General features: G+C 38.4%; 1 protein-coding gene across 3 annotated transcripts in view; it reads left to right on the top strand.

Annotated features, from left to right (window-relative positions):
* Positions 1-758: 758 nt before the first annotated feature.
* Positions 759-24,464, top strand: part of LOC121629129 (collagen alpha-1(XVIII) chain-like) — a 57,160-nt gene continuing 33,454 nt past the window's right edge. For all 3 annotated transcript variants that reach the window (XM_041968700.1, XM_041968698.1, XM_041968699.1), the window contains exons 1-2: positions 759-1,120; positions 1,211-1,293. In XM_041968700.1, coding sequence (XP_041824634.1) covers positions 1,110-1,120; positions 1,211-1,293 — 94 coding nt within the window. In that variant the 5' untranslated portion in view covers positions 759-1,109. The remainder of the gene's footprint in view (positions 1,121-1,210; positions 1,294-24,464) is intronic.

The following is a 24,464-nucleotide window of genomic DNA, read 5'->3' as shown; positions in this document are numbered from 1 at the left end:
AAAGAGAGCATGTGGTTTCAGAGATATACTCATTTCATTATGGCAATTTTTGAGCAGAAATCTAAAAAATTAGGCAGAGTACTTCTCTTCATTAGATCATCATACGCTGCACCAGAGTGGCTAAGCTAGGTCAAGTAAAAGATTATGATTTGACAGCTTTTCTCCGTTACCCTGCATGTTTAAAAAATGATGCAAAAGAAACACCCAGTACCTTAAGTCTGATGTCAAAGGGTCCTAGAAAAGCAATGGTGTATAATATGTCAGGAGTGAATCCGAGGTCATAGCTCAGGGTCAGAAATTGTCCGGAAACGGTTTTCCTGGTGAGACAGTAATAGGAAATAGATAATTTTAATTCTGTATCCAACATTGCTTTCTAGGTTATATTCCTTAGATTGGCTGTGACTTTGAAGAGGATTTACAGTTTTATAAAACATAAAATTGACTTCATATCTTACTGCTATCTTAAAAATAAAAATATAATAAATAGCATGGCATTTCTGTCTAACTAAAGAACAGGAACCTCATTTGGTGAAGATATATGAAGCGTTATAATAAACCCTGCTTCCAGAGAGGGTTTAGTAAAGGAGTTAGCAGGGAGCCATATCTGAGTTTCCTACTCACTGGATTTTAAGGAATGCTTTGAATGCCGCAGGTCCTTAGTTCTTTTCCCACAACATGTCAAGGCCACACAAAAGGTTTTTAAGCACCGGGGAAGTGAGAGAAGCCACACCAGTGGCGAGGAGCTGGAGGAACGGGGGAGGAGGACTTAACTGGACTGTGTTAATTTGTATCTGAAGTTGTGATGTCTGGAGGAGAGAGGGGGGCCCGATTAGAAAGCAGTGGTCCATAGACAGACACGGGGAGTCAGATTTCAGCTTGCGAGGGCCCCCTGAGCCCCGACACACTGAAGCCGCCTTTGTTTGCCTGGAAACCAGAAGGAGAGGGAGAGCCAGAGAGGAGGAGGACTAGGAGGAGGAGGAGGAGAGAGAGGGGTTTTTAGTTTGGAGTGAGTGAGACAGAAGCAGAGTGGACTCCATCTCCCTCACTCTGTCATTACCACATATGAGCAGGGAAACTTTAGTGTGGATCTAAGAGCACCATCAGTGAAAATGACTACACGGTAAATGAAACATGCAGTGTTTTTACTAAATAAGTTGTTGTCAGTTAACTTTTAGTCAGTTTCTCACTTTCTAGTTGTGCTTTTGTGCAGCAATCCTCCCTGGTTCTTTGGATTATCCCTCCTCATCCTCAGTTCCTGCTGGCATCACTCCTCTGCCTATCAGCTGCAGGAAGGTATGTGATCTCTGCCTGTGGACTGCTTGTTACCGCTTCCTTTTTTCTCCTGTTGCTAAACTTTCTGCTGGCTTTGGAGTTTTTAACTTTTAAAGAGGAATGATGAAAATGCTTCACAGTGGAATGAAACCAGTTCTACATTACATCATAAAACTGTTAATACTACTAGTGTGCTCTGTTTAAGAGATCATTAAATTGTTGCAGCTTACATATTTATATGATGTTGGAAAAGCATGCCAAGGTCTGTGTTCATTAAGCACTAAGTTTTATGAGACAAGCAACTGATGTTGTTACGGTAATTAAAATCTTAGGTGTAGTTCCACTTTCTCACTGCAAATTATCACCAGGCATTAAGGGATTTTAGGCTATTGTTTAAAAGGTATGCCTACAATTAGGCAACTATTTAAAAGATCAACACATCCCAGGGGATACTAGGTCCAGAATCATTGCACATACCACCTTTCAAATGAAATGGAGAGTAATTTATTTGGATTGTAAAAGATTATGTTCCCCTATCTCTGGAAAGTGTGCAAATCACAGTTTTTGTAAATGAATGTGATGGTGGCACTAGAGTGCACGACTGAGATACCTGTTGGCTTTTTTCAGTAATTCTCTGAGCCCTCTGTGGAATCCTCTGATACTCTGCAGACTGTTTGCACAGCTTAAAGCTGTTTTTTTTTTTCCTTCTGTGTTTATTGGATCAGTCAGGACTTTTCAAGATGTCACCAGTTAGTTCTGAAAGATGTGAACTTTTTTCCCACTGGAATTGGATGCAGGTGAAGTTCAAATGGACAGAAACTCTGCAGTTAGTAGCACAGAATGAATAAGTTAAGGAAGATAATCTGAGTATTTCAAAGTGCTTATGGGAGATAATAACTGTGACTTTAGTCAGTGAGCTTCAGTTTATTAGTTTTTCATCCAGACAGACAGGCCAATAAGCTGTCACTGCTTTCAGCAATAAGGTGGAATCCAGACTGGCATTTGCAGTTTTGTGTGTAAGTACCTTGGCCTGTGAGCACCACTTAGACCCCCCATGTCACAAAAGCAGCATTGTCCAGGTTAAATCAGATGATTACAGGGTCTCATTAGTTAATGTGGACCCACAGGGATTAACTGTCCATCTGATATTTTTGTATTACTCACCACTTGGGGTGCTGGATTGAAAAAGTGGAACAACTTTGAATGAAAGTGTTTTCCCTCATTATAAGATGGGAGGAACATGATCCTGGAGGAATAACATTCATCTCTCAAAGATTTGGAAATATTGGAGTTAAAACTTTTCTTCCCCACATATATTGATGGTGGGTGGTGCTTCAGTGATGTGATGGTCCAGTTTCCTCTACTGTAGATCCTGCAGATGTTGGCTGAGGCTCCATCGTCAGACTGTTTGTGTGTTTGCCATATTTATAATCCTCTACCATGATTCACTTTTTCAACAGGTGGAAAAAAAAAAGAATTGTGTGTTTGTGCTGTGTATGCTGGATGACTTGCCAGAGAGAGCACCAGGGACAAATATTTCCAGGCTGCATGCTGTAAATATTCTTAAACAGAGCTGTCGCCACAGCAACATTTTTCTGCATTTAGAAATAGAGCTGATAGAGTCCTCTGCCTTGTGTGAAACAGTGAAGCTTTGTCTGTTACTAGTGTGTCCTGATTTTCTAAGGTGGATACTGGCAGGACAAAAGAAATTCCATGACTGGAACATTAGAGCTCTCAGATTTTAAGTCTGACTCTGTTCTGATGTTTTTGGTGATGGCTAAACATATAGGCCTGTTACAAACATGTTATCTGCTGATGGATAAATGATGAATAATTACTTAAGAGGCACAACAATCTTGTAATTTAAGAGTAAATGACTAAATGAAAGACATCTAATTTCTTTATCTTTATCTTCCAATCAGTTATTTTCTTTGAAACTGGAAAAGAAAATTCAGTCTAGTCCTTGTATCTGACCATTTTCAGACAAATGTAAATTTTTTGGCTTGTTTTCTTTTTATCATTATTATTTCTTTACCCATTTAACACTGACCAACAGTATGAAGTATGTGAAGAATCAAAAAGATGCCAAAGTCAAGGGATGAACCAGTGTTGTCTAAAATAACAGAACACTTAGCAAAGAATATGTTTTAAATAAAGTTTTTAGGCACTATGTTGTTACCTTTAGTAGTTTACTGCAGGATTTCACCAACAAGGTGATTCCCAAATGGTTTTTAGCTAAAATCTATTTCTATTATGGTGTGCAGTCAGACCCGGCGCTATGGGTGGGCCCCAGGGGGCAAGGCCCGCCCATTTACACATCAGGCCCTCCCATCCAGGAATTAGCTTTTACATTATAATTAATATACTTTTGATAAACGTTACTTGCAGCATTCACCATTTTCTTATGCTTTGCATGTTATTCTTCTTCTCCTTTTCTTTATTTAACATCCATTTTATGGTGGTAGTAAATCATCCTAATTAAAATATGTTCCTGTTAGGTTTTCTCAGCGCAGAAAGAACCAATCTCTAGAGATTTTTGTAAGTTTTGTATGTCTGTATATCAAATCTGTGTGCATATATAATCATCAAATCTTGCAAAAATTGAAAGGCTGGATTACTGTATTTTCTGTAGTCATCACAATGTTTAGGTGGCTTTAATGAAGTGCTAGTAGAATAATACTGTTTGATAACAGACATAAAAAATGTTTCAACAATGCCAATAAAAAAGAAACATGTATCAGGTGTCACACTTCAAGAATCCACCACTTCCAGCAGCTTAGATGATTTCAGCATGAGTGCTAGCAAGATAGCAACCACTGACTCAACCACAGGTGTGTGTCTATCTTTGCCCTGTGCCTCTGAAGGCATCGACTGCAGCTGGATTAAACTCAGACTTACCCTTACTGTGTGTTGTAAGTTACAATTACATTTTTTTACTAAGCATTCCTCCTTGGTTCCTCTTTGACTGGTTGTAGAGGTTTGTTGAGTGGTATAAGCATGATGAAAACATCTGCACTGAGCATCTGTGTTCTGTGTGAAATGTGATCCATGTATCTGTCAAAATATCACTGTTTAGGTCATTTAGTTATAAAGTCTGATTATTGGTTGGGATTACTAGACTGACATTGCTATTCATGACTGAAATGTTAAATTTCCTTTCACAACCGATCTATCTATCTATTGAATTATTAATCTATAATATGTCACCTTATAAATTCAATTTTCACTTGATAAATTAGGCCCGCCGACAGCCATTGATTGCCCAACCTGTTGCTACGTCCTTTCGCTGGGACTGTGTGCATTGGGTCCTTAAAAATGAAGGAAACTGGACAAGCTGATAATCAAATTGAAATAACAGATAAACAGATCAGGGAATTTGTTCATTTGACACTTGCTTTGTAAGAAAGTTAATAGATGAAGGATATTTATGTTTCTTTGCATGTTTAAATTAATTAAATTCTATATCAACAAGATGTTCAAAAGTTCATAACACAACAAAATAAGCTCAAGGATCTAGACACGAGTTGTGCAGCTGCCATGGTTTTCATACAGAAAAGTCATAAAAACATACCTCGGGGAAGTAGCTGCATTAAATCTCCACTAATGAGGAGCATTTTTACAATCACACATGCTGTACAGTGCAGCACCACATACAGTAAGTGTACATATGCATGCAATTTCACATGCCCACACACCTGCACTCAGAACACGCTTGCAAACTTGTTTCTCACCATCTGCTGTGCATATGGTCATTATTTACAATTCAGGTTTTTAATTATCCAAAGCAACATGGACACAGTTAGGCTTAAAAATAAGATGACACAGCCAATGATATAAGTCTTAAAGAATGTGATTATGGAGATTTCACAACAAGTACGTTCATGATTAGTACAATAAAAACTATGTTCCTGTTGTCATGCCGTTAGTGGTAGATAATAAACTGGGTGAGAAATGATTGATTTGTACATGACCCTCAGAACATTTTCAGTCTTGGATCATAGATAAACATCACGTTCTTTCAAACATATTTACTCCAAAGTAAAACAGATCATTTTGGGGGGAAATTGGTGCAGATTTTCTTTAACTTTGAACTGTTTCTAGTTCAATGCTAAAAGCAGGAGTCATGTTCTGTTTATCTGAAGTTTGTCCTTTAAGAGTCCTCATATGATGTTTGATCCTCCTTTACACTCACTTGATCATATTTTACTCTATTACTTTAGTTTTTTTTCTTTTCAGATAATATAAATAAATAAATAAATAAATACTGTAAAGCAGACTGTTAATAAGTTTGGCATCAGTTTGTTGTAGGTCATGTGGACTGCAAGCCTGTAACATGTCAGCTTTTGATTAAAATTGTGATTCCAACTCTTGCTAAGTAGGATCCTCAGTGGTGTCCAACTATGATTTCATGAACACTGGAGACTTTTAAAGTCCATGAAATTTTCCTGTAAGTTTCTCTCCATCCTCACAATATGACATAATGCACCAGTGAGTCTACATGCATCCAGTTTATACATGTTTTAGTTGTAACACTGGATATTAAGCAGGTACTTTGAGGGAAAATATCACATCTGTGAGCGCTGAGCACCAAAGCTTTTGCTAAACAACAAAACAACCATGATATCACCATGACTACAACCTAATGTTGAATGGATGTTGCTTTGACCACATTAGTATTTTTTCCATGGCAAATGTATCAGTGGAGAGCATGAAAAGTGCAGAATCTGCCACATTATGAGGTAATGTTATAATTAATGTTCATGTCTGGGATATTTACCAAGTATTATATATGAAACCATGAACAAAGACAGTCATACACTGATTTTAGTTTGCTGTTGAAGCAGTCATCTCAAGCAGATTTAGTTCATAATAAATTCTGTTGCAGACTGTTTGTGTGTCTTCAGATCCACATAAAGCAAATCATCTGCAGGCTTTAACAGTATTCCTTTAAAATATGGCTCAGAGCTGTGTGTTGTTTTCTATTTAAATATGCTGAAAAGATTTCCTTTCAGATACAATTAGATTAAAATGATCCTCGATATTTCCCATTTCATCCCATTGTTTTTAAAATACTGAGTCAAGCATTTCTTGTGGCTCATAACACTTTCATGTATCTGCAAACTCAAACTGATTCAAGATGTGCTGTTTGTTTTCGAGTTTCTGCATCGCAGGTTATTCCTGTTTACTTCCATCTGCCAAAGTGTAGTCCACAATGAGAGCAGTTATCTACATCTGGATTATAACTCATTTCACACCTGTAAATGACTTTGTTGTGCAGCTTTAGTTTGGTCTTTTTGTTGTATTTAATAACCCGGTGAGACTGGTGAGACTATGCAACAAGAGCAGGAATTTGTAGATTTGGATTCCAGTTTGATGAGGGAAAAAAAGAGAGCTGCTTGACAGTTTCTTGGCATCAAGGGGCCATATCTGTAAATAATCTAAAGCCAAATTTAAACCAATAGCATGTCTCTTATCAGGGTGGGTAAACAGGAATAGCTAAACTTGTCCTGCTCATGAACACAGTGTGACAGATGCTGTAGGTCGAGATGGATGACTCTCTTCAAAGCAGTAAACCGGAGGACAAACACAGGATGTTTTAGGAAGGTTTCCATGTGGAAGAATAAAGGTGTGACGCCACATGTCACTTTGACCTGCTTTTGTTTTTTTTGTTTTTTTTTTTGTTCTTATACTTCGTTTGTCCTCTTCCACTTAATCCTTACCAGTGGTCATAAAAAGACCAAAAGAAGAATTTCCCCAAACTCATAAATGATTATTTTAGGAAAAGCAGACTTAGTTGGAATTGTTGGTACATTATAAAAGTCCAAACTCCAAAGTTAGCGTGTCTTTGCCAAATCTCTCATTAATTCTTATCTGAACATCCATCGCCACCCATTCAAGCTCTGGCCATCAAAGGGTTTCCATCCTCATGCTGCAGCTCTCTGCACTTTGTTGGGTGTTTTGTTTCCTTGCACTTCATGTAAAAGTTGATAAAATATAAAACACTTTCACTCCTTAACTTGCTGTTCGTGAACCACCATCGTTCCATGTGAGTAGTTTTAGAATATCAACATACATATTTGTTGATTTTTATTTAGGATATTCTTGAATGACTTTGACTTTTAACTTCTTTAATCAGCATGTTAAAAAGTTTAATTTCTATAGCTTTTTACCGTCTCCTTACCTTTTCTTACCAGCAGGTCAGAGTGTTCATTTGATGGATTAGCATGAACAATCTGGCACAGATATTCTTTGTTCCCAGAGTATTAAACCAAATGGCTCAGTTATCCTTTAAGGTTTTCCTATGGTCACAATTATGTTGTTATGTGGTTTCAAAGCCTGGAATTTGGTGCACACATGCATTCCTTCTTCAAGAAATACAAGACAAAATACTGTGCATTTGACCTGCTGATATTTAGCCCCTGTCATCATCAGATCCGAATTTAAATCCATCCAACTTTGTGGTTTATGAACAGTGCCTGCAACATAGATAACCCTAAAAAGTAGAAATAAAGAGTATATATATATATATATATTTATTTTCAGTCTTACCACATCATCAATTATTCATCCACATATTCTGCTAAACATATGTTTGACATGCTAATCTTTTAGTTGAGCTGTGGCTTTCATCAGTGATGAGTGATTAGAGGTCAAAAACCTTTGTATGTCAGCTTGTTGGATGTAAGGTCGAGAAGAGTGAACGTGCAGGGAGAGTTGGTCACGGACCAGCTGGAACAACACACCTGGGGAAAAACTGCAACAAATGGCAGAATACTAGGGAGAGTAATAGATGTGAATCTTAAGAAACTTCTTCTAAATATCTGAGTGTTGGGACATTTAAGTATGTAAACATGGTTTGAGCTGCAAAGGGCATGGTTGTTACTCAGCTACAGTATGCCTTATGAACAATGACTTTATTGTGCTGAATAAAATATGACGTATGATACAACATGGGAGTATTCCTGTAGGAAATACCATGCTCATACTGGATTTTGCCATCATCAGGGTTTAAATGTGCATCCAAACTTAAATTTACTGTAATGTAAAGTGGTTTGAATTGCTGTGTTTATTTTTCTGGGAGCGGCCAGCTTCCTGGTTTTTCGTCGGCAGAATCCCAATGGGGGAAAACATGGAATATCTAACAGTCTGGAAACTGTCTGTCAGGGTGGAAAGATAGAGCAGAAACAAGCAGGTGTCTGTTTGTCTCTGTGGAGACCACAGACAGAGAGGACATGCCCTGTCATACAGTTGGAGGTCATGGAGTGCAGAGGAGCAGTGTGTGGCTCAAAAATATGTTACATAAAAACTGCTGATTTCTGCATCCATATTGCCCACAGTGCTTGTGCATGGGCTTGTGTATGAATGTATGAGTGAAGTGTGTTTCTGCTTGGGTGTCTGTGCTTCGGGAGATGGGCTCATCTAATAACAGATCTGTTGTCAGTGAGGACAGATTTATGATGACCTGCCTTCTCCCCCTCATATATTAACTCTACTCTCCTTATCTGATCTCTGCTTGTTTGATGAGTCTCTTGCCCTTAAACCAGGATGTTGGTGTTGAATTAAAGTTTAATTACAACTCGAATGAGGATAGCACTTTACTTAAATTAGAAAGTCTTGCTTAACTATTGATAAACAAGTGTTTCAAAGACAACCCACAGGTAGCATTCAAAGCGAGCCAGATGTAAAGACATTGGTGCATTGGTGCCATTATTGTGGATGCACATGCATTACACAAAACAGTAGTGGGCATACATAAAGTAGGCTCTCCCTTTTTATTTATTAATTCTAGAGCTCACCTAAACCACTGAAATTTGCTGTCTGTCTTCTCAGCTGATTGGAACAAGAATGAATGACCAGAGATTTTATGAAAAACTATGGAAAATAAACATCAAATAACTAAGACAGAAAGATGGAAATGAATTTTCTGTCATTTATTTAGTGTTGATGGTTAAAGACTTAAAACAACAAACATGGCCATAAGTAGTCTTTGAATCCCCACTTGGAAGACTCAAGTTAACAATTAGCCATCCATTAAATCTGATGATAAATTAAAATCACTTTCTACATTAGCTTCATATTTCTAATTGGTAGGCTTAGGTTGGTAGGTAATCTCTTTCACTCACTTTATGGAAGGGTGAAGCTGCAAGTTGTGGTATCTGGTTGGTTTTATTCATGCAGTGGGACTACTTCTCTAATTAAATGGAGTCAGCCTACTTTATCCATGCTCTTATTGGACAACCCTGTGATCACAGTTCAGCTAGGGTTCTGAACCCTCATGGGTTTGTAGCCTGTCTGGCTGATAGATGACTTGTGGAAAGTTGGCAAACAAAACAGACTTGAAAGAAAGTCCCAAGTTTATCCATATTTGGAACATGCTTACTGAGTGAGTAGACCACCTGCACTCTTCCTATGAGAAAAAAGAGTTGATAAAAATCTTTCTGATGGATTTCATTGCATCTGCAGAGGTGTTATAGTGAAATTAATAATGATAACCTGAAGCTTAACATTGTAAGATGTTGATTTGTTGCTGAAAGGAAAACATGTGGAGCATCTGAGCATTTTAAACTGGGAGGTGAGATTAGTGGTGCAGCTTGCGTGTGCTGTCAGCTGGTCTGCAGCTGGGTCATTTGTGACCATGCAGGCGTCTCATTCCCTGAAAATCCCAACACAAATCTAATTAACCGTTTGGTTTTGATTAACCTTATTGTTTCACCACTGCTGGAAAATAAACATCACCAAACATCTGCCTCTTTCCGTTTTTCTCTTTCAGTCTAAGCTACTCACTTCTTCTTCTTTAGACTTGACTCTTGAATGTAGAAAGGGTGAATATAAAGATATATCTTTTAATGTTAGGGTTGTGGTAGTGTTGCATGTGTAGTCATTTTAATTAAAGATTGCTGGTATTGATTTAACCACTTGTTGGAATTAACAGGATAAGCTGTTATTAGGTCATACTTGTCACATAGTCTTCTGATTGATGTGTAATATCAAAAGTAATTTAAATGTATTTAACATCAGGTCATCTTATGTAATTGTTGTGTTTCTTACTATTTTTGAAAAAAGTCCAAACCACTTCCATATTACTGGCCTAAGTGGGTGTTTTTGTGAACACTTCAACAGTTTGGGAAGATAACGTGAGTTTATGTTTCAGTCTCATCCCTGCTTTCGTGGTTCTCTGGCTGTGCTCATTCTCTCCAACATTTCTCCACAGTTTCCTTCAGTCTGCTGTCAAGTCATTGTATTTTTTATTTTTTCCCTTATCAAGGTAGATAGCAACCAGCTTAGAGGGGTTGTTTGTCTGGCCGGGGATTCTACTGTCATTGTCAAGCCGAGTGTGTTTGGTCTGCACATGTGTGCTATATGTCAAATGAACTTGTCACCTGTCAGTGGATCCAAGCTTTCCTAGCAGAACACTGACTTACAGTAAGATGGTGCATGTAATTTACTCTACCTATCAGTGGCATTAATGTTGTTAATGCTGTTAATGTTAATGTGGAAAGTCCAACTTCAAATGAGAACCATATTTGTAGATTAAAGTTATTAACCAAAACAATGCATCAGTAATAAGCCTCATTGCTTCAAAATTGGTATAATCTCAAAGCTTTGGCATCACTTGCACACGAACTAGTTACCTATGATAGGCATAAAAACAGGAACTATGAACTGGAGTAGTGACAGACAAGCCGTGTGTCCTCCAGCTTCATTCAGCTTTTCCTTTGGAATGATGGAGTGTTTCTTGCCAAAGATGAGATAGCCGCCTTTCATTAGACTTTAGCTGCCCCAAGGCTCTGACTCATCTGCTGGACTGTTAAAGGGAAGTGCCTAAAAGCTGTCCTTACCAGTTGTCCAAGTCACCTCAGCTGCTGGTTCTGTGTGCAGAGAAACATGGTCTCAGATTCGGACATGCTAATTTCATGCTCATTATATTCAAGTTCAAGCGGTTAAAGTGAGCACTGGAGGCCTTAATACGATCATTCCTGTATTATCTGTACAAAGCAGACTGGTGTTGTTCTAATCTTCACTGCTGGATGGCTGTTTCACAGCAGCAACATCTGGAAATCTTGTCAGTAAAAATCAAACAGAATGCGATTCAGCCTTGGCAACATCTAATGGACATTGAACAGGTCTCACTAAATTTTCTAAATACTCACTGGCAGCCTAAAGTCCTGAAGCACTGCCTACAAAACTCTCCAGGGAAACTGGTTATAAACCTTTATCAAATCTGCAAAGCTGATGTTTGAGTGGATTAGCAAACCCAGTGGCTTCATCCATTATCTGTGAGAGAGTGTGTCAAACAAATGTGTTTCAGCTTATTACAACAGGCCTCTTGTGTGCTGCTGATGATTCCAGTAATTGCAGCTTGATTAGATAAATATTGAAGTAACTACTTTCCACTTCATCAGCTCCACTTCAAAATGTAATCCTATTGTGTGTGTGGCTCAGGTGCTGCAGAGGGTTGGTTAGTGTTTTGATCTTTAGATACTCTGTATTATGACCAATTTTAAGTAAAAACTGAGGACTTATAGGTAACAGATTTGGATATATTATAGTTTGGAATAATACTGAATGTCTCATCTAAGTGAAGGCAGACAGCCCATGCCCCATTTTCAAGCCTTGGTTGAACAAAGCTGTCATCAATAAAAGCCTCAAGGAACATCAGACGTCACAGTCTGGTACGCTGACCTGAAATCTTTCAGCAACTCCTTTTGAAAAAAGCAGTAAGGAAAACAGATTAGTTTTCCAAAAAGCTTTTAAGCTCACCAGGAAGTTCAGCATTCACTCCATTATTAAACTGCAGATAAGATTTTTCTATTAGACTTGGAGATAGAACAAATGTTAATCTCTTCTAATTATCTGTATTTTACCAGACTATTAATTCCTGAAAAAACACAATTAAAAAGACTGGGATTAAGTTGCAAGTTTCCACTTTTCTATGGGGCAGAAAGGCATTGTAACCATAAGATGAGCATTGTGTGGCACCCAAAGTTTCCTAATCTTTAACAGCTTCTTCTTCTAAAGTTCTGGGAAATACAGCAAAACTTTCAGCCTTCTACAAACATTAAAACAAAGACCAGCTGTTCACTCGCTCTTGACTTCTAGACAATTAGATTTCCTTGCTGCTTTACCAGCTTCTTTGTATTTCTGTCATTGAGTTTATTGAATTCAGACCAGAAAACATGATTATAATATTGTCATATTTGCTCAAAAATCAGCACAAGTCAGTTTCTTTCAGTTGTTGAGCCATTTTTATGATGGAATAAAAAGCTTAATGTTTCTGTTTACCTACCTAGTCTAAGTGCACATACTCTGAAGTAATTGTACTTTCCTAAAACACATCTTAACACATAAAAACTGAATAAAATTTCTCAATGTGGGAAAGTTAAGTGTTATGGTTTAAAATTAGCATCGTAGTGGCTCACAGGGTCTGGACAGAAGGTTTTTAATTTTCTGCAGCAGTGACATGTTATATTTCTCTTTTTCTTTTCCTTTTTTCTGGCAAACCTAATAATAACAATAACACACATCTGTTCAAGTTGCCAAGATTACTTAGTTCTCTGTCGGTCATCTGGATTTAAAACATTTATTTTGAGACTAAATCTATTGAAATGTTCTGATCCTAAAGACATGAGGCTTAACTGTCTTACAGTTTAAATGCTTTAAAAGTAGAAAGAAAAGGAAAGTCTGATATTATTTAGACTCAAAGTGAGAAGCTCATCAGTCTCATGGTTTTCTTATCAGGTCAGAATCTTAGAAATGAGCATGACGATGGCAGAAAAAGCAGACAGAGAACTCTGAACATGTTTACCTGTTTCTGACAAGAGACAAGAAGCATATGCGATAGCTCTAATCGTGCTGGGCTTGTAGCTTCTCATCCAACAGGTGTTTTAGGTTTCTAGCATTTGTTACCAATTTGTGTGCATTATCAGTCCAGAGGCAGAGGAGTGGAAAAAACATGCAGGAATTACTGGAACAATTACTGGAACATTAAGCTCTTGAAAACAAGCAGAAATCCCTCGTAATCTTCTAAATTACCAACTAACAGTGACTCAAACAGAACAAAGTTGACACTAGCTGATCTAACTTGAACTCTAAGGGCAAACCCTGATCATCTATATTCTAAAATACAGACATAATCATGCTGGCAGTTTACCCCCCCCTTTGCAGGAATCAACTCCAGTCTGATACTGAGGATCAAAGAGCCCATCAGAGCGCCATCATGTACTGCAGGAGTTTTATGGAAGCTAACAGCTACATGTAATATCCTCTGTTACAGGGCAACTGTTAGCAAGGAGAGAGGCCAGTTTCTAAATCTGGAAAGTTTTACACCTATGCAAGAACTCACACACATAATACAGCTTTAGACCAGCTGAACCAATGTTACGTTTTAACGTTTACTTCTGGATTAAATAACCTAAACAATTGTTCTGTAAATCAAACTGCTACTCCTGCTGATCACTTCTCATTATTAGGTGGCAGAGAGTTTGGGGTATGTGTGGGGTGAAGAAAGCATGTTGCAGGGATTCAAAATAGTCAACATTGTAGGGACTCCACTTCTCTGTGGGACAAAATGTATATTTCCTACATCTAGATTTTTTAGTTAGACTAATGATTTGAGTTTGACAAGGGGATGTGAAAGTTGCACCAAAGTGCTGCACAGTGAGAATGACCAGCTGCAGAGCAATAAAGAAAAGGTTATTGTAAGTCTCCAGAAAAGGAATTTAAGGTTTGGATAATTGGATGCAGGTGCACTTGGCTGCAGTAAATAACAGCTTAATTTCCACTTGCATGACTTATTAATATTTGCACATGAAGCGAGTTTTAGTGCTATTAAACAGTGATGAAAAAGTTTCCACTCAAGAGCAGTGTCACGTTTAGTTCAGCCAAAAGGGTCTAGTTATGTAATTAATGACCATATTGTACAGGTACAGACAAGTAGAGATAAGTTGTTTTAAATCTTGTCTCAGTTTACAGTTTAATAATTAACAAGTGGAAAGTTGGGAATCCACTCTGATATCTGAAATCCAGGTTTTAATTAGTTGTCAATGACAAGCTTTTACTACACAATAAACTAGTCAATTCTCATCTTAAATATTTTCTTCCCCACATTTGGATCGTGGGTGGCTGGTAGGCTACTGAGGCCTCTTTTAGGCATAGTTTTATCACAAGTTGTGTGTTGACTTGGTCCAAATTGTAAAACAGACATAACAGCTGTTGGTTGTTAATAACAACACAGAGAACTTGCATCAGAATTCCTCTGTCACATATCGGTTTTAGAAACTTTGGACGAGTTGTTAACCAGTTTGGTAACCAGTTACCAGTCCTGTACTGATGCATTCAGTGTCAAATGAGGAATCTGACATTCCAATTTTGAACTAGTAAAAAAAAGAATACCAATTTGAAGTCTGATTTCTTAGTTGTAATAAAAACATTAAACAAAATACCACTAGATCATTATTAGATTTATTTATTTCCTGTCACGGACTGCTTTGAAAATGTCAAAATTCCCTCCAATATCAAAACCAATCAGATTTCTTGGAGAAAAGCAGTGCGAGAGCGCGATGCACAACACTACTACAACACAATGAGTTTTGCTGTCGTTGGTCCCCCCCCCCCCCCATGTGTCGAGCTCATTAGGCTGGTCTATAATAAAGGCCCAATTGGCAGTGTGGACTACTGGTTATCCTTTTGTAAGATTCTTCCATTTTGTCAGGACCTCTGGATTTCTCCCAAAAAGCACGCTAATCAAGAAAATCTGTTGTATTTTACTGCTTCTCAAATTCTGCAGAAATTTGACTTTAATGTTTTGCTTAAAAATAAACCTTGACACAATCCTGACTTTAGAATAATTACGTTCTACTTAATGGCTTAGTTGTCACTTTCATACACTGCATGGGGTGTCATGAGCCTGCTTTAATTTATTAAGGTGCACATGGACTGCTCGAAGGGCCTGTCTTTACTTTATGCTCCATATTTTGATTTTAGAAGCTTAGCTGCTTACTCTTACTTTGCCCAAATATTTAAACAGAATTTCTGCTTCCAAATATTTGTAGACGCACGTCCATCCCCAACCAAATAAATATTCCAAACAAGGCTCATCCTTTGCTTTAGTCACAGTTCTCCAAACATTTGTGAGGAATTTTAAGTTAAGGAATACCAGGCCAGTGAGCTTGACCTGGTGATGACCTGACGAATGATGCTAACAGCTGTGGTGTATCCTCAGTTGTTGTAGGACATGAGGGTCAAGGATTGGGGTCATTTCCTCTCTAGAGTGAACCTGGAGCACAATTTGACCCAATTTAGAAACCAGTGCATTTTAAGATGGAAGGCTCTATTTTATTACTTTCTCAGAGATCCACTTAATTTCTTTGTTTTTCATTGTTCTTCCCAAGGGATCACTTGGAAGTTGAGCCAAATGAATATAAAAAGAGCACACCGATGGAGGGATATTATAAAGTTCTACTTGAGAACCTCTTTTCCTTTATTTATTCTAAGAAATCAAAGGTCAACATGCTTTTTCTGTCTCATAACGGTGTTTACTGAAGCCACTTAAAAAGCACTTAAAAATTATACATTTGTGAAGGCTCTCAGTACAAATGAAGCATGAGAAGTTAAATGACATAGCCTCAGATGACGTACAACGTCTGTGCAAAAAAAGAAATGCTGTTGTCCTGCAGGTCTTCAATGTGTCCCTGCTCCAGCACACCTGACTCAAATTAAATGGATCCAACAGCCTATGAAGTTCTGCATAATGACTCATTAATTTCAGTCAGGTGTGTTGGAGCAGGAAAACATGGAAAACCTGCAGTATTGCAGCCCTCAAGGACTGGAGCTGGACACCCCTGCTGTACAGAAAGTAGTCAAGTTAAGTAGAGGTTCAAATCACTAAGTCTTTATGACTAAAATGTGGCTTCATGGTAATTACATGATCATTCTTTAAGGCACAGCGTCAACCAACACCTGACCTATGAATCTTTTTTTTTTCAAATTCAACAACAGTTTTCTTTTTTTCTCTGTGGCGTTGCTTACAGGAGAATCTTATACACTACTAATCTAAAGTAGCAGCTTTCTGGCCTATAAACAGAATGAAAATATCTACTGCATAAACATGAATTTATATTTGAAATTAACCTTTTGCACTCAGGTCATATAAGTCATTCTTATCTGGGTCAGCCGGCCAGTCGAGGCTCTCTAAACACTGACTGTAAGCCGGCGCCATTGGATGCAGCCACACTTGAGTCAATGAATGGACTGGACAGTGAGAGGATTGGCTGAAGGCCCAATATTTGAGCTGTAGCGAACAACTCGCATTGCAGAGCCAAAGCAGATGGTATCACTCAGACCCCCCCCCCCCCCCCCCCCCCCCCTGCCCTCTGTTTCTAGAAACACTGGATAAGCTACATGAGTATCTTCTATGTGATGAATACAAACATGCCAAACCTCCGCCTGGCTATAAAGACTTGGCAGCCATCACTGAAAGAGAAGGAAAAGGGACCTGAAGGAATTTTTTATGGCTCGAGGAGCTGATATGGAGATGAGAAGGTGTTTTCATAGATATGTTTCATTAAGTTGCAGATGTTGGTCCTTCGGTTGCACTTTAGTGTATTTTTGACAATTTTATGGCTTTCCGTTTCTTTTTTTCCTGTCCATCAGTGTTTTTCTTTTCTGACTGGCCATAAGTATTTTTCCATTCCTGGTCTTCACTTTTTAAGTTCCTTTAAAACTTAAAACTACAAAGACCAAAACCATTTTATACCTGAACTATGTAAAATGATTATAGTTTTTGAGTAGATCAAATGGAAGAAAATCTGGAAATCTTCATCTGCTTCTCTCCCAACATCCTTCTCGTGTAACATGTTGCTTTTTCAAAGCATTTGCTTCAAATTGGAACTAATTCAACATTTCTCCTATATGTACGTTTTCATGACAAAGTTAAGCAGAGACTTTAGGACACCTCTTCAAATTCTGCTTTAAATTCCTGACATTGTGGCAGCAAACTGCGAAAGAAAATGATGGGGCCGTGTTTTCAGTTAGTCCATCATTCCTCTGACACTTTGGTCAGAGTGCAGTTTCTTCAGCTGGTTCAACATAGTTTGGGGTGAGACAAAACAACATGCCGTGTACATAGGGTCTCGTGGCATCTGAACTTTGCAGATGACCACTTTAAACATCAGTCTGTAGCAATTTTAATTAACCAGGAGGCAGTACAAAAGAATGCTTCTAAAAGTTATACACGCTACTAACATGGCTTCTTGCATAGTCAAAGTATTTTTGAATGCAGCATTTCCATGCTGTTAACTTTTTATATGCTTTCATGAAGGTTTAGTGTCCAGAAGCACATCAGTGCTGAATTCAGTTTCAAAGCAAAAGGTAGTGGAAAAACTTACTCACTGTGTAATTTAACCCTCTGAGCCCTTTGTCCTCAAAGGAGGCATCCCAAGAATAAAATCTGCAACAACAAGGTTTATGTGAACACTTTTGGAGTCATAGTAAACTTGTGAGATTTTTTAAGATGTGTAAGTATCAGTATATGTGTTACTGGTGAAAAGTACATGAAGATGGCACATAGCACAAATGAGAAATCTTTCAGGCTTGCCTAAAAATAAACAAATACTTTCAGGATGAATATGAATATTCCTTTGGCATGATGCAGCTGTAGCTCTAAAGGCCCATTTATGCTCGAAACAAAAGACGGATACGCAGACTTACGGACAGTTTTGTCCATCTTCGTCATCAGTTAAGCTCGTTTTTTGGTCCGTTTTCAGGAATCTTAGCAATCTGTCACTTGACGCAGAAGAAATATGAAGCACTGGAAATCACAGAGGCAGTGCTGAGCTAACATGCAAACAGCAAAAGGAACAAACCAGAGAAGAACAGGGACAGGAAGAACCGCCAAATAAAAAGCACAAGAAGAAGAAGGAGACGCAAAGAAGAAGTTGAGAACAATAACATTCACATTTACAGACACAACTGTAGACATGGACAGTTGTAAACAACTTCATAGCGGTGCATTACCGCTACCAACCGGTGTCAAAACACAGAAGTGAATTCTGAACTCAGCACTGCCCACTTGTGGATGAACTGACTTATTACCTATGGAAACATAAAAGACGTGTGGAAATATGAGGGTGGTGACGTATGACTAAAGACTGACAGGTCTGTCAGTCTGCGTATTTGTCTTCTGCATCGAGCACTAATGGGCCTTAAAGGTCTATCAAATCACAGTGCAACATGAGAACATTTTCTCTGCAAAGGCCAAATCTGATAAAGTGAAACAGAACAAAATGACAGAGTTTTAATGCAGACAGTTCAGGAGAGAGTAAGGGTTTAAAATGGCTGTTTTGGCACAGTTTGGCAAAGTCCCCTGGCTACTCTAAGTCCCCTGACTGGGTCACCTCAGATTTTAAAAGGTTAAATGCATTGACAACTTTTTCCGGTTTTTACTATTATATTAGTCTGGCAAATAAATGTTAAAAAGTAGTGACTGCAGCTGGTGAATAACTCTTAAAACTGGTGTGATTCGTTTCCTGAAAGTTGATTTTACTGCCCGAGAGTTTATCTGTTAACTTTCCATAATATGATTTAAGAAAGTGGCTCTGACTTGTGTACAATAAAGTTACACTCTTCCACAAAATTACAACCCTGTTTTTTATGTTTTGAATAAAAAAAAAATCTGTTTCTCAAAGTTGCATGAAACTCAAGTATCCCACAGAAAAAATTAACTTGTAACACTTTAAGTAAAACAGAAAAGAAACTTAAAATATTTTACTCTACAAAGGTGATACTGTTCTCTGGCAGATTTGGTGCTATCATATCTAGATGGAAGATAAGAACTCTGAAGAACTGAAGAAGGGAACTGGTGTGTTTGTGTGTGTGTGTGTGTGTGTGTGTGTGTGTGTGTGTGTGTGTGTGTGTGTGTGTGTGTGTGTGTGTGTGTGTGTGTGTGTGTGTATGTGTGTGTGTTTCTGGTGAGATAGATAGGAGTAGTACTTGGCACCACTACCTTAACTGGCTGACTGTTTGGCCTTTGGTACTTTCTAGCTTTGGAGCTGCCAGCTTGTAAAGACATTGAAGGGAACAAAGTCATTATTGGCTTATATGGAAGGTTTTTATTTACTGACTTTTCTCTGATAAAAACAATTTTACAGATTTTTAGATTTTTCTTTTTGCTTCTCTTGTTGCCCAGTTTAATATTTTAGTAGAAGGAAGTTGATCATTCCCTTGCCTGTGCAGTACTGGTCTGTCAGTTTCCATAGTTATATTATTTTATGAACTGACATTAAATAAATAAAAACAAAATTAATTTGGCTGGATTGAAATTAATTAAATTTATTATTATTATTATTATTATTATTATTATTTAAAGTGTTGTGAGATTACATATTGGGAATTTGTTAGTATGATATAAACTGAATTGAATTAAATCTAATAGAAAGAAATTTCTCTTTAAGTGAAACATGATAATCGAGTGAAAAAAACTGGCTTGTATATTTGGATCAAAAGTACCAAAGTAGTGTCCCCCACACACACTAGCCTGGAAGCTCATTCTGTCCTTAACTTCCATGATTGCTCTCCTCCTGATGCTGCTATTACACTGTTTTCATTAGGAAGGTATTATAAGCTCCTGTCTGCTTGTGATGACGTTAAATCCCTGTTTATTATGACATCTACAGCATAACTACTGTTTTTTCACTGGTGATGATGGAAGTTGTTTGTTATCTAATTTAGGGGAAAAAAACATGTGCACCACTTTCCATTTGCTTAAATTTTAAAAGCGTAAACTGTTTGCATTTACTCATAACTGCAAACTCACTATTTCACAGAAGAAAAAGCTAATTAAAGACCATCTTTGCTCCAAATGTCTGCATGCTTCAATAAGAGCTTTCCACTGTATACATTATCATATATTAAGTTGACAGTAGTGTGTAAGACCACCGGCTGAGAAGACTCTGGTCCATCTTACTGAGAAACGGTGAACCCTGCTCCCTACATGAATGCTGGATGAAATACAAGAATGTACTCTCCCTACCTCTCAGACCCTTTTACTCAGACCTCACTTTACCTGGCCCACATAAAGCTCCCGTTGTGTGTCCTTGTGTAGTGCAGTGTGAGAGCTATAGAAAGGGATGCTTTCTCAAAGCTGTGCTAAGCAAAATCTCTAAACTATAGTAAAGCCCTCATTGTTGTAGCCTCAATCCTTTATGCTAATTTTGGTTAAAAAAATTCAGCAACCAGTTTAAACTCTTCCCAATACAATAAGGTTGCATTCACACCAGGATAGTCTGCAAGACTTGATATGATTGGAGACTCTGTTCAGTTGGGGGGGTCTAACATTCTTTCAGCGAGAGTTTGAATTCACACCGCACTACTCAAACAAACCAGACCTTTTAAATAACGTGTTTCACTCTTCACCAGAAGCAGCACTCTACCAAATTTTGATAGAAGGAGAAGATGAGATGCACAATGAAGAAGAAAGCTGGCTCATCTTTTGGTTAATGCAGGACAATTTCAGTTTCCACCACATCAGAGCAAAACATGGAGCTGCATCCAATCCTAGCAGTCTTAGTTTGATCATATTTCTATCAGAACTTTTATCTAAGTTCTTCCATGTCTGACTGCAAGCCAGTTCTCCCAGCCAGAGCTGCCTGTTGTCACATATAAATGTATGTTTTGCACACAAGCATATGTTTTGCTTGTGTTTACCCACAATGCCATGTGCTGAGCTCACAATGAACAATAAACTTTGCTTTGTAGTCCACTTGTTGTATTCGGTCCACTTGAAGCGACCAAAATGTGCCTTCGTAGGTAGACTGAGTCTGCTTGTTTGAGCCGAATCAGAGTTTGTGCATTTGCAATTCCACAAACAAAACAGACTTTTCAAGGAAATGGACTAGGTTTCAGAATAAGAAGGGCTGGTGTGAATGCGCCCTAAGACCATTGTTCTCTAAAATATATAAGATGTATCTCTAAGTCCACCACTATTACAAAGCCATTAACAATAAATAAATAAATAAAATAAAATTTTACTTTATTTCCTTTGGGGATCAGTGGATAGAGTGGTTGTTATGACCCGACTTAAGGGGTAGGGAAGGGCGTAACAAAAAAACACGGTGAGGACAGATGTTACTTCAAAATAAAAGCACATTTATTTACAATTCCCGTGAAAGTGATGGACAACCTGTAAAACAAAATAAAGATGAGCTGGGGTTAGCGAACCTGCAGAAAGAAACAAACCAAAACCTATACCAAACACTCACCGAGTGCACACACAGACACAACCGCAACTCGAGGAAACTAAAACCAAACATAAGCAACAGGCCCATAACTAAAGTGACCGTCGTCACAACACAATAAAACGCTAACCTAGCCCAGCTCTAACACAAACACAAAGTAAACTTAACTCAACTAAACACTTAAAGCACCCATTGTGAAAGGGAGGTGGTCGCGACACACACACACACCCGGTGCACAACATGAGGGGGAGAGCGGCCTGAGCCTTTCTGGCATCTCCCCCTCCAGACCTGCCTCGGCTGCAGCCTTTTCAGCCTGAGCTTCCCCGTAGGCTGCAGCCTGACTGGTCCAGAGGGGTGCCAGTCACACAGGGGCGGGGACAAAGGCGCTGACCTTAGCCACTCAGGGCAGCGCTCTGCAGCCCCTAATCAACACACAAACGGCCACAGCTGTCTATGACAAGCAGGGCCGTAACAGTGGTCGTCTCGTAACCTGAGGGTTTCCAGTTCGATCCTCGGCCTGTCAAGCTCATGTCGAGGTGTCCCTGAGCAAGACACCGAACCTCAAATTGCTCCTGATGGGTTGTGGTTGAACACCTTGCATGGCAGCTTCCGCCATCAGTGTGTGAATGTGTGTGTGTGTCAATGGGTGAATGTGATGTACAATGTAAAGTGCTTTGGATATCATTCCAGGTACAGTAAAGCGCTATATAAATACTTATCATTTACCTTTTTTTTTCCATTTTTTCTAAAGTAGGTGATTCTTGACGATTAATGAAAATCTTCCTTGTGGTGAAACTGTAGCACTGGTTAAGTGGGACTAAGCACAAGTAAGCTGCCAATTGCAGAAATGCCAATTCTAATTACCCATAAAAAAAGGAGTGCCCCCCATTTGGGCGACTTTCAGAACAGATGGTGTTAAACTGTGCCAAAATAGAGACCTTGCCTCAACTGTCTGATCTAAAATTGCTCTAATTTTGTTCCTTTTCACTTTATCAGAGTTGGCCTTTGCAGAGATAATGTTCAGAAGGAGGTTTACAGCTACATCTGCATCATTCCAAAGGGATATTTATATTTACTTTGAACATATTAGTGTATGTGTTGCTTGTGAAGAATAAATCCCCTAGTATCCCCTTTGACTCCAAAAGTATTCAAATAGACCGTGTGGTTGTAGAGAGATGCTCATTTCATGATGGGTATGCAATTTTCAATCATAACCCTGAAGCATAAACACTGTTAATTTTATTTTACACCTGTATTAAGTTTTCGTATTCACTCTTTAGGGAAGGCTTTCAAATTTCATCACTTTGCAAAGAAGAGGTAATGGCACAAGGGAGTTGCAAACTCAAGGTCAGCTCACTGTCCTGCTTAAGTATTTATAACAAGGAATCTCATGGACAGCTAAACTTGTCATTTACCAGCATGTCTCATTTGTCTGGCTTCTACAAGCACGCAACTTTCAACAGCTTTTTTGTAATCTGAACTTTTGCCTTTAATTCTCCATAACTTTACCAGATACCCAAACCTCTTGATCAGGCTTATTATTATTATTATTTTTTTTTCAGCTATTATTTCAAACTACTGTTCACAGTGGAAGTTGTGGCCACAGGTCTGCTGTAGAACCCCATCTTCATTCTTTACCACCACAACTACCCCTGTAAACATCCTCATCATTGTCAACTGCACAATACAAGAAAGTTTGACTTGCACAACTTTGCTTCCATGCCAACTTGCAGCTGGCAGCTTGCTACTTTCTCATCTCAGCCTCTTAATCCAATGCTGAAGACAAGAAAAAGAACACTCGACAGATTGTGCAATTCAGAGATCAGTAACACTGACACTTCCCAGCTGCACACAGCCAAATGGGATCACAAACAAGACATGTGACCTATGCAAAATGGAGACCATGTCCTCACTTCTAGGACTTTTTTTTTCTTTTTTTTTCTTTTTTCTCCAAGGTGGTTTAAAAACTGCAGCTGGCATCAATAAGAATGACACGTTGCACATTACCTCATTTCACTGTGGTGGGTACAGTCATTTGTTAGACCAGAAACTGATGCAAAGGAGCCGGAGCACTTTCACTTGTTGGATGACGGCGCCGGTAGGTGTGTCTGTTATGGCCGTGATTGCAGTGTGGTGTTTCCATTTAATTTCAACACAATATCTGATCAACAATGGCAAAACAAAACCAGTCTAAAAGAGTCTAGCCTGTGTTTTGCAGATGACATTGATTTTTCAGGAATGGTTACTTGGTTTTTTTCTTTCTAAATAATTGTGACCCTAAGAAAATACTACAAATTAATGATTTCAGTTCTCTGGAACTTCTGATTTGACCTTGCTGACCTCAATAAACCTGAACTTTCTAAGTTTGCCACTTAACCTTATTTCTCTATCCATCTGATCACTTCCTCCCAGTGGGATCACATAAGGTTTGGCTTCTGTGGAATTTCCCTCAAAACATTTAGGATTCATTTCCTATTTCCCAATGAACCTAATAGCATTACTTTTATTTATTTTCTTTCCACATAAGGATTAATAGTTCTTTTTTTTTTTTTCTTTCTTTTTGCATAGTGACGATTTAAAGCTTTGCACAGGGGTGAGCTGGGGACATGGAGCCTAACTTCATAGATTGCTGCTGCTCAGCCAAAAGCATAATATGTCATGGAAAACTGATTTGTCATGAAATCCTGCGAGTAGAATTTGGATGTGATTGCTGGTGATGTAGTTGGTGAAGGCAAATTAATGTAGACAGTATTTTCTTTTATTCTTCTCCTAGTTCAGCTCATGTTCTGCAGCTGCACCAAGAGTACTGATGGTTGTTTATTAGACAAACCACTGCCAGTATTAACTGGTAAATACATGCAACAATAAAAACATACTCTACTGATATATATATATATTTTTTTTTTACTCAGTTCTCTGATTTGGAGAAGAAAAGGCCAAAAGCTCCATCTAATTAGTGCA

Source organism: Melanotaenia boesemani, chromosome 18 (genome assembly GCF_017639745.1).
Source record: "Melanotaenia boesemani isolate fMelBoe1 chromosome 18, fMelBoe1.pri, whole genome shotgun sequence".
Lineage (NCBI taxonomy): Eukaryota > Metazoa > Chordata > Actinopteri > Atheriniformes > Melanotaeniidae > Melanotaenia > Melanotaenia boesemani.
Note: the sequence above shows the minus strand (reverse complement) of the source record. Positions and strands in the feature narration are given on the sequence as shown.